Source organism: Eublepharis macularius, chromosome 6, assembly GCF_028583425.1.
Source record: "Eublepharis macularius isolate TG4126 chromosome 6, MPM_Emac_v1.0, whole genome shotgun sequence".
NCBI lineage: Eukaryota > Metazoa > Chordata > Lepidosauria > Squamata > Eublepharidae > Eublepharis > Eublepharis macularius.
Genome location: NC_072795.1, coordinates 5,146,374 through 5,157,633, shown reverse-complemented (window position 1 = coordinate 5,157,633; position 11,260 = coordinate 5,146,374). Strand labels below are relative to the sequence as shown.

Here is an 11,260-nt window from a genome sequence, read left to right as displayed (position 1 = left end):
GGTTATGTACCTGGAAATGACATCACAGTGTCCCCCTAGGAAATTCCTAGAACATCACTAAGACAGCATGATGTCACTTCTGGATATGTAACTGGATCAGAATAAGGCCGCCTTATTCCATTCTCAATACTGGGAAGTGAAAACCCTCAAAATTCCTAGCCTTGCTTCTTCCAATCTCTTGACTGCAAGACGACCGGTTTCTAGAAGGGGTCTCGCACCCAGGGGCTGGTCAAAATCCCCCTCCACCACCAAGCTCCAGGCTTTCTTCGACCCAAACGTGTGCTAGACAATCATACCATTCTCTTCAAAATAGAATAGAATATTTATATATTAATGTAACACTTCTCTTTACAAAATAAAACAGCAACGAAGGTGGGAAGCAGAGGGGATCGAAATACAAGCAAACTGAGAGCCGCCTGCATCTGCAGAGGGAAGGGGAGTCTACAGTCAGTCACTGGCATGGGGGGGGGCATATGGATTGGGCCCAGCAGTTTGTAGCAGCCCCGGCTGCAGCTTCATGTCTCTCTGCTCTGTCGTTCTTCGTCTCGGAGCTGCCTCTTGGTCCGTGTGCCTGGAAGAGGGTCCTCAGGGGATCACCACCCATGGGAAGCCCCATGGGTTAAACATCTATGCTTCAGTTTCCTGCCAATGGTCACCGCCTGTGAGGAAACAAACGGAGTGGTCAGATGTGGTCTGAGTCAGCTAGAGCCATAAGGAGATCACCAGCCCCTGTCTCAAAGGGAATGAAAAGGCAAAAAGAACAGCTGTTCTAGAGGGCATCTCAGTTCTGGTAACTGAAGTCTAATCCAGAGGAGTTAGCCATGTTGGTCTGTAGTTGCAAAATAGTCAAGAGTCCAGTAGCACTTTTAAGGCTAACCAACTTTATTGTACCATAAGCTTTCGAGAATCACAGCTCTCTTTGTCAGATGCATCTGATGAAGAGAGCTGTGGTTCTCGAAAGCTGATGCTACAATAAAGTTGGTTAGTCTTAAAGGTGTTACCGGACTCTTTACTGTTTTGGAGTCTGATCTTCTCTCTTTGGGTAATGGTTTCCGTTTTTCACATTCTCCAGAAATGTTACAGAACTACGTGGCAGGAATTCCCAGTCCATACAGAAGGTCGGACAAGAACCAACAGGTTGAAATTAAATCAAGAGAGCTTTCGGCTAAACAATTAGGAAGAACTTCCTGAAAGGTAGAGCAGTTCCTAAGTGGAACTGGCTTCCTCGAGAGGTGGTGGGATCTCCCTCTTTGGAGGTTTTCAAGCAGAGGCTAGAAGGTCATCCGGCAGCAATGCCGATTCTGTGAACCTGGGCAGATCATGAGAGGGAGGGCAGGAAGGGTTGCATCAATACCTAGTTCCCGTCGCCCCTTCTTACATGCCAATCGCCACCTTGGGGTCAGGTAGCAATTTTCCCCAGGCCAGTTTGGCTAGAGATCCTGACGGTGTTTTGCCATCTTCTGCGCATGGAGCAGGGGTCACTCTGTGTGTGTGCGTGGGGAGGGGTAGTTGTGAATTTCCTGCATTGTGCAGGGGGTTGGACTAGATGACCCTGGAAGTCCCTTCCAACCCGGTGATTCTATGAAATTGGGCATCACCCCTGCTCACTGCTGCACGGCTTGTTTTTGCCTGCAGTTGGCAGAAGGCTTCAAGTCCTGGTAGGCAAGAATTCTAGCCTCTGCTTGAAAGTCTATCAAAGTTTATAGAATGTAAAAGTTTGGAGAAATGGGCTTCTCCGTGGAAAACCTTTAATAGGCAGATACAGGATATATTTATAGCGTTTAAATTCTGATCTGGGTATCTGCTGTTCACTTTGTAAGCAGAAAATAAATGGGGAAAAGGGCTTTTTTTTTCTTTAAAAAAGGAGCTAGTTAGCAAGTTAAACTGGACTACCAATTGGGTAGTGACCTGCAATCCATTCCTGGATCCCATTTACTGCTGCCATCTTCAATATTTTATTTTATTTATTTTTATCGTATTTGCAGTCCGCCCTCCCCGCGAGCAGGCTCAGGGCGGATAACAGCATTAAGAACATTTAAAACATTCCATATAAAACTTTTAAAAGCATCATACAAAAATGTAAAGAATAGCAGCACTCTTTTTCCTGATGGTGGCCTCCTAGGGAAAGCTGCCTTATGCCAAGTCACTAGTCCAGCACGGGCTACTCAAGATGGTCAGTGGATTTCCAATATCTCACACAGAGGTTTTTCCTGGCTTCTCCAGGCTATAGAGATCAGTTCCCCTGGAGTAAATGGCTGGTCGGACATTATACGCCATCCCCAAAGCCCATCCTCCTCAGACTCCACCCCCAAATCTCCAGGAATTTCCCAATCTGGAATTGGCAACCCTACCCCCAGCGCATGGGGCAAAGACACCAAGCCTAACAAGAGACCCCCGAGTTGCAGGCGGACCTTACTTGAGTCGGAAGGCGCTGTAGGGGTCCAGCAAGTGGGAGCTGGCTTGCTCCAGGTTCCAGTCGAACATCTCCAGGACTTTTTGACACTCCAGCCTCGTCTTCAGGCCCAGGCAGAAAAGCTGTTCAACCTGTAGGGACAGAACGGCAGGTGGTGAAGCCAGGCGGGGAGCGCCAGTCTTGGGGTAGACATTATTGGGGAAGAGAAACGCAGTGTCACGGTTCGAATGCTGGACCTGGGTCTAGTTGACCCAGGTCAGGGCCGGCAGCTGCCTCGAGCGCTAAGACGCCGAGGGGGCGCCAGGGGCGGGGGCATGCGCCACACAGCTCAATTGCCCCGTGCTGCTGCACCCAGCCAGGAGCTCTGTGCTGCTGCCACTGCTGCCGCTGGCACACAGCTGCAGGCCAGGTGTGGCAGGCGGCTGGGGCGGTGTGCGGAGCAACTGAGCCAGAGGGAGGATGCACATGCGCCGCCCTGGCCGCCTGCTGCGCCTGGCCTGCAGCTGCTGCACCTGGCCAGGAGCGCGTGCTGGAGGCGGCAGTGTGGGGCAGCTGAGCTGAGCCCTCCCACTCAGTTGCTCTGTGCTGCTGCTGCTGCTGCCACCAGCACACAGCTGTGGGCCAGGCACAGCAGGCGGCTGGGGTAGTGTGGGGCAACTGAACGGGAGGGCTGGGAGGCTACCCGTGTGCCGCCCTTGCCCCGTGTGATGACATCACACGCAGTGACGTCATCACGCAGTCCGGGTGCACGCCAGAAACGCTGGCGCCGGCCCAGACCCAGGTCTGCATTCCCACTCTGCTATGAAGTTTGTGGGGTGACCTTGGGTCAGTCATTGACTCTCACACTAAATACATCGCAGGGTTAATATGGGGATTGGTTGGGGAGGGCGATGTAAGAAGAACCCTGTGGGGTCAGACCTCCAGTCCATTCAGTCCAGCATTCTGTACCACACCACAGCCAACCAGCTGCTCTGGAGATCCAAACATACAGGGGCACAGAGGCAAAGGCCTTCCCCTGACGCTGCCTCCTGGCACGGGCATTCAGAGGTTCGCTGCCTCTGGATATGGAGGTTTCCTTTTCTCATCATGGCTACAAGCCACGGATGGACCTCTCCTCCTCGAATCTGTCTAACCCCCTTTTAAAGCCATCTATGCTGGTGGCCATCATGACCTCCACTAGCACTGAATCCCACTGAGCTCACGGCAGGAGTGGGATTCGAACCAGCAGAGGGCTGATTCACAGCCCAACCACTGTGCTAAAGCAGCTCCCTTATAACAACAACTGCACTTATATGCCACTCTTTTAGGCTGATTAGTGCCCCACTCAGAGCAGTGAACAAAGTCAGTGTTATCATTATCCCCACAACACAGCTGGGGAGCTGGGGCTGAGAGGAATGGCTTACCCAAGGCAGTAGCGGAAGTCAAATCACTAGCACTGAATCCCACAATTTAATAATAACCATGTGCTTATATATCAACCTTCTGGACAGATTAGTGCCCCACTCAGAGTGGAGAACAAAGTTAATGTTATTTTTACCACCACAATACAGCTGGGGAGCTGGGGCTGAGAGAGGTGGCAGGAGTGAGAGTCGAACCAGCAGAGGGCTGATTCACAGTCCAACCACTATGCTAAAGCAGCTCTCTGTAAATAATAACTGCATTTATATTCTGCTCTTCTAGACAGATTAGGATCCCATTCAGAGTGGTGAACACAGTCAGTGTTGTTATTATCTCCACAACCCAGCTGGGGAGCTGAGGCTGAGAGGAGTGGCTTACCCAAGCCCACCTGCTGAGCTCCTGGCAGGAGTGGGAGTCGAACCAGCAGAGTGCTGATTCACATCCTGACCACTTGACCATTACACTACAGCAGCTCAGTAAATGTAATTACTTTCTGGGTAAAGGATGTTTGTCTGTCCTGAATCTACTGCCCGTCAACTTCACTGGGTGCTCCCATTTTCTAGTATTATGGGAGGAGTTCCCTCTATCCACTTTCTTTACCCCGTGCACAATTTTATGAGCCCCCTTGGTCTCCTTTTCTCTAAACTGTAAAACCCCAGGCGCTTCAGCCTTTACACACAGGAAAGGTGCTCTGGTCCCTTGATTGCCTTGGCCGCCCTCTTCTGCACTTTGTGTACAGGGCAGAACCACGTCTGTCAGTCTCAGCCCCTTGGAGGAAGGGTGGGATAAAAACAGGAGGACTGTTGGATAAATAGATCTCTCCCAGTAGGCTGAGAAAACTTCTTAGCAGTCAACGTGTCTGTCCAATTCTCTCCTTTGCTGGGAATCCGCCTCTGCCTTTACCTTCAGATACTGGACGGCCTTCTGCACGTTCCAGCCGTGGTTCTGCAGAGCGGCCTGGCACTCCTCGGTGGTGACGCCATGCACTGTCTCCTGGACCTGTAAGAAAGCCCAGAGGCAGAGAGAAGCTTAAGCCTGCTTATCCGGCATCCATCCTGCACTTAATCTTTGGAGCACATTGCATAGAAAACAATGCAACAGAGACACACAAAAATCCAGTCAGCTTTTTGGCAGGAGAGGAAAATGAAAAATGCAGCAGCTAACGACGGTTCCTCCTACATTAGAGAATCACCCTCCCCACACACACGTAAATGCACATAACGTTGGGATAAGAATACTTGACAACCTCGCAGGCTTGTTCTATGGATTACAAGACAGGTGTCTGTGCACTGAAACTTTGAAAGAGTTGCATTTGTTATCATGCCTAAAAGCTCCCAAGTAACCTAAACATCCGAGGGCATTCATGTTAGGATGGAGGAACAGATAGCAATTGCGGGTGGGGTGGGGACAAATTCCACGTCATTGAGGGCTGGCCGTAGCGAAGAACTGACCACCCCCAGCAAATAAACCAGTCCTAGGCATGCTTACTCAGAATTAAGAGCCAGTAGGAGTTGCTGTCACATAAATGTGCATAGCATTGCAAGGCCCTTGGAAATTGAACAATCTATGATCATGGGGGGGGGCGTCAGTCAGACAGACAAAGACAGACAGACAGACGTCTTGTTTCACTGGCCAGTGATGCTCTCACTTGCAGGGTGGGTACATAAAAAGGCCACATCATGAGAAGACTAGATTCTCTGGAGAAGTCAATAATGCTAGGAAAAGTGGAAGGCAGTAGGAAAAGAGGCAGGCCTAAAATGAGGTGGCTTGACTCAATAAAAGAAGCCATGTCCTCCAATTTGCAGGATCTGAGCAAGTCTGTTAATGATAGGACGTTTTGGAGGTCTTTCATTCATGGGGTCACCATAGGTTGGTGGTGACTTGATAGCGCGCACAGAGAGAGAGAAAGAGAGAGAGAGAGAGGGAGGGAGGGAGGGGGGCAGTCATCAGAATTTCTTCTGACCGTTCCTGCTGCCCGGATCCTAACAGGGACCTTTTTCTAAACAGAAATGGCACGAGGTGCTAAACCCTGCACCAGGTCGATTGAATTCATTTCAACATTTTTCTTCTGGCCCTGCTCAGCTTAATTAACTTTCCACTATTCATCAAGGAGCTGGTGGGTTTCCTTGGAGGCAGTGACATGCTTCAAAGAGCCAGATGAGATGTGGGAGGATGTAGCTGTACCTCCTTTCGCCTCCCACTGCTCCATATTTGTGAAAAACCAAAACAAAAATGAAGTGCCCACCCCCGCCCCCCGCCTTCCCGGAGTATCAGGCATAATTAGGTCCCTCCCAGGGATGCATTTAAAGAAGGAAAAAGATCCCGACATTTTCTCCTCTTGCCCGTGTGGGTGCAGGCGTGCATACTTTACTGTTTGGTAGGTGGAAGGCTGATTACTCTGAAAAGCAGGTAGGGAGAATAGAGCAAAGCAAAACCAGGTTCTGGGTTGGGCTGCCCCCCTGTACCCCCACCCCAGGGGCACAGTGGCCCTTCTTGTCTTACAGAGAACTCAAGCAAAGCACTTACCTCTTTCTGCAAAGGTGCCAGTCAAATGGTGGGTTTAGGCCAAACACTCCACCCTACCCTGCCCTTCGATGATCTTTTGTCATTGGCTGAAAACTAGACACTTGCCACTTCAAACCCTTATGCTCACACCCATTAGTTGGCATGGCAAATAACCTGGTTAAGTGGAATGAAACCCCAAGCCAGCAAGCCAGAAAATGTGATTGGAGAAACACTGTGCACAGAAACACCAATCAGACACTTTATTGTGCAGTGTGAACATGGGCTAAGCATTCTGGTTGGATGACGCCTCTGTCAGGCATGTATCTGCAGAGTCACTCTCTCTCCCCCTCCTCCCCCCTTACTGCCCTTGAGAAACAAATCCTAAAAGATTGTTTAGGAGAAGAGAAAGTGAAAGGACTGTACAGCTGCCAACATCACAATGACACCGGAAAAGTTGTCAGAACTGGCTGGGTCAGTTTGGTTCCAATTTCATTTTGATGACTTAATCTAATGAACAGAACATAGAAACATAATGCTGGAAGGGATCTCAAGGACCATCTAGTCAAACCCGCAGCACAAAGCAGGAAATTCACAGCCCCCACTCCACCTCATCCCCCCCCCATGACCCCTGCTTTATGCTCAGAGGAAGACAAAAAAACCATGCTCAGTTGTGGGTTTTGTAAGCTATTTTTGAATGCGCAATCTTAGCAGGGAGCCCCAGAGGTGGAATGCCAGGAGCAAGTCTTGCCTACTAACAAAGCTCACACCTAAACATGCGAATCCCACAATGGTGGTACACGGAGATTTTAATCAAGTCTGAACACATGAAGCTGGCTTAAATCAAGCCTCAGCAACTAGACGAGAGGATCTTAAGATCTGTACCAGATCTTAAAATCATAGCATCATCATAGCAGGGTTGGAAGGGACCTCCAGGGTCATCTAGTCCAACCCCCTACACAATGCAGGAAATTCCCAAATACTCCCCTCCCCCAACACACATAGTGACTCCTGCTCCATGCACAGAAGATGGCAAAATACCGTTAGGATCCATAGCCAAACTGGCCTGGGGAAAATTGCTTCCTGACGCCAAAGTGGCGATCAGCATTACCCTGAGCATGTAAGAAGGGGTTGTGGGAACTAAGCATTGATGTAACCCTTCCTGCCCTCCCTCTCATGCTCTGCCCAGGTTCACAGAATAAACATTGCTGTCAGATGGCCATCTTGCGATGTACCTCGGTCATAAACACAGCTGGGGCATGCTACGGGATCACACCACGTAAGACTGAAAGTTGCACTGTCAAGAGCCTGAGAATATCAGGTTTTTTTAAAAAGTTACAGAAATTTAGCTAATGTATGCACAGTGACCAACTATTGTCAGAGTGTCAGTTTGCTAGTCAGTTCTCAAACCGAAGCTACGCCATGTTCTCATGTTATAATCTGTAGTTGTTTAGTTTTCTCCCTCCAGGCCCAGGTGCTGCCCAAGCCACATATATCCATGGGAGAGAAGAATTCTTATCAAACCCGTTCCGGCCGACCTTGACGTCCTCGCCTTCCCAGGCCTTCTAGACAGGACTAAGGGGGGAGGCTGGGAATGGGTGTTTGAAGTGTTGTTACTTTCATTTTGTGTGTCATTCTCAACAAAGCTTCTGTTCAGCCAAGACTTTCCTAGTCCTTGGAATATGGATAACTGTATCCTGAGCATTGTCTTTCAATAAACCTTTTGGAATCAAGAAACTTTGTGCTTCTTGCAGAAGGGGGGAAGACGAACTCTAGATAACTGGGATTCCATAGTCCGACAACTATAATATCTTCAGAATTGCAAAATCTGCCGGAACAGATTGCACATTTTATTTTTAGCACCTAATCTCCAAAAACCCTGGCCGATAACAGGGCCGCATATGTGCTGTGATTTTGGAGAAAAGCCACAAAAGCATTGCCCACAGAACCCAACTTCCTAAGAAAGCCAAATTTCATTAATTCCCTATTAATTCCATTTTTAAAAAACCACTAAGTTTCTAGTCCTTATGTTTGTTAAGAGAAGGCTGCAAGTGGAGTGGGCTGTCGCTCAGTGCTAGAGCATTTGCTTGGCATGCAAAAATGTCCCAAGTTCACTCACCGCCATCTCCAGTTAAAAGGACCAGGCAGCAGATGACGTGAAAGACCCTTCTCTGCCTGAGACCCTGGAGAGCCACTGTCAGTTTGAATAGACAATGCTGACTATGACGGTCCATTTAGTATAAGGCAGGTTCATATGTACATATGTAAGTGTGGGTGAAATGTGGGAGCATGTATTAGCAGTGCAAAAAGATGCTGAATAAGATTTCCAGAGGCAAAGGGAATTGGAGGCCTTTCTACTCTTTGTAGCTCCTGTAGACTTTCTGTTGCTAGTAGAATCGGAGCATATGATGCGAAATAAAGAGATATCAGGAACGGGTCAGAATGCAGCTTGCATTCCGACACAGAAGGCGGGTACAGAATTTTGGAACAGCAGGACTGGAGTGCAGCGGCACCTTAGAGACCAACAAGATTTTCAAGGTGTAAGCTGCTGAGAGTCAGAGATCCCTTCTTCAGAGACCTTCCTCTTCTGGAGAAGGGAGCGTTGACTCTCAAAAGCTTGCACTTTGAGAATCTTGCCAGTCTCTAAGGTGCCACTAGACTCAAATCTTACTCTTCAAGGTAGTTTCAAGCAAGGGTTTTTTCTGGGTAGAGAGGTGGTGGAACTCAGTGGTGGAACTCAGGACCGCACAATGACGTCACTTTGGGTCAGCTGGAACAAGGGGGGAGATTTTTTAAAGTTTAAATCGCCCACGGTGAAAATGGTCACATGGCCGGTGGCCCCGCCCCCTGATCTCCAGACAGGGGAGTTTAGGTGCAGAGGGCAATCTAAGCTCCCCTCTGTCTGGAGATCAGGGGGCGGGGCCACCGGCCATGTGACCATTTTCAAGAGGTGCCGGAACTCCGTTCCACCACGTTCCAGCTGAAAAAAAGCCCTGGTTTTAAGTAAGGAGCCGCGCTGGTCTGCAGAAGAACAGCAGGGTTTGCCTCTACCGGCACCTTAGAGACCAACAAGATTTTTCAGGGTGTAAGCTGTCGAGAGTCACAGCTCCCTTCTTCAGATACAGAGTTTTGGCTTTCGTTCAGCGGAGAGCACATGCAGTCACAGCTGCGAATCATGGTTTCAAACGGGGAGAAGGGTGGCAATCTGAATCCAACGGCCCATCAAAAGATTCGTGGCCTCTGTGGTTGACCCTCCCCAACCCAAGGAACGCCTGCTCACCAGCCGTATCTTCTCAGAGGGCCTCGAGCTGTCCGAAGCCGAACCGTCGTAGATTATCTTCTGGAGACTGCAGGAGGCCTTCACGGTGACGTTGCTGTTGTTGGAAGAGAAGTTGGCTTTGTAGTCCGGTTGTTGCTGGACCATTGGCCGCACCGTAGCTGTGGTGACCACCCGGGCTGCCGGTGGATTTTCCTCGGGGGTCTTGGCCTCCTTGAAGAACTTCTCGTACTTGTCCAGGTAGGGCGGGCGCTCCGGGAGCAGGTAATAGTGGGTATTGCTGACCTTCCGGCCGTCCTTCACAATGGGCAGGATGCAAGGTCCCTTGCCTGAAGCCTGGATGACCTTCGGGGTGGCATACTTGGGGTCCAAGGCGAAGCTCTGGGTGGTGGGCATGGGCTGCTTCCCAGGAGACGTGGACAGATACGAGCCCATGGAGAGCGGAGAGCACAGGATGGACCTTGGTTGGGGGGAACCACCAGGAAGAGACATGGGACTGGGAGTCCTGGAGCCAGGCTGGGATAAGGGGTCTCGAGGAGGGATCTGGGGCGGCCGGTCCTCCTCGCCCCCGGAAGCCGGCGACAGCTCCCCGGACCAGCGACTGTGCTCATTCCGACGGAGGGGCCGGGGCAAAATGGGCACCCGAGGGGGGATCTGGGGTTTGTCCTCCCCCGGGCTGGGGGTAGAGGCTGCCGAAGCGGCCCCCGAGGGCACGTTGAGGCGCTTCATGCACTCCTTCTGCAATTCCTGGAAAAGCTCGGTAGTTTGGGCAGGACTGGGTTGCTTGGCCTCCTTGGACGGTAGGAAGAGGTTGTCCTCCAGTGGGAGCACAGGGTGGTCGCTCTCAGACAGAAAACCGCAGTTGGTCTCCCCCTTCTTCTCCCAGGCTGCGTGGCCGCTCGGCTGCCCAACGAGCCCTTCTGCGCTGTTGATGGAGCAGACCTCGAAGTCGTCGTCGTCTTGGGCTACGTCATCGTAGGCAGGGGGCAGTGGGAGAGGCCGGGTATCCCAGTCCACTATGGGAGTAGGGTGGAGGGGCCTGGGCAGTGCCTGTGTGGGGCTCTGCGGGGGGGTCTTGTCCAACAAGGAGAAAGCCTCCATGGCCAGCTTGGCCAGCGAGGGCGCACAGAGCTCGCCGATAGGCGAGGGGGTGGTGGGAACGGGCTCCTCTCCGAAGTCTATCAGTGTCACCTCGTTGCCCGTCACGCTGCTCCCCTTGTGCCGTGGCAGCAGCAACCTCTCACCCACCTTGGTGCCCGAGACACGGGCGGATGGCTTAGCGAGGCGCAGGCCTGGCTTCTTCAGGCAAAGGCGCTTGAGGTTCGTGGAAAGGGGGTCGTCCTCCTCACTGACGGGGTCGTACGAGGGCTCTGAAAGACAAAGGGAATCAAGTCAGGGCCTGGAGGCTGCTGCTCCTCACCCCATGCACAAGGCACTGCCCAGGAATGACAGCACACGGGAAGGGAGGGTGCCTTCTGGCATCGTATCTAAAGATACTTTCCAGTGGACTATGGACTATTGGCCCACAGACGCCTGACTCATCTAACCCGGTATTTTTTCTGTTTGGCAGTGGCTATCTAGAGTCTCGGGTAACGGGTGGGGAATTCAGCCTGCAACTTTCTTCATGCAAAGCAGGTGTGCCTCCCCTCCCCAAGACTGGTCTACCTTCC

At 51.1% G+C, this 11,260-nt stretch overlaps 1 protein-coding gene across 3 annotated transcripts in view; it reads right to left on the bottom strand.

Annotated features, from left to right (window-relative positions):
* Positions 1-339: 339 nt before the first annotated feature.
* Positions 340-11,260, bottom strand: part of TNK2 (tyrosine kinase non receptor 2) — a 132,037-nt gene continuing 121,116 nt past the window's right edge. For all 3 annotated transcript variants that reach the window (XM_054984138.1, XM_054984139.1, XM_054984140.1), the window contains 4 exons: positions 9,594-10,960; positions 4,715-4,810; positions 2,417-2,544; positions 340-659 (listed from right to left, as the gene is read on the bottom strand). In XM_054984138.1, the coding sequence (XP_054840113.1) occupies positions 653-659; positions 2,417-2,544; positions 4,715-4,810; positions 9,594-10,960 (1,598 nt within the window). In that variant the 3' untranslated portion in view covers positions 340-652. The remainder of the gene's footprint in view (positions 660-2,416; positions 2,545-4,714; positions 4,811-9,593; positions 10,961-11,260) is intronic.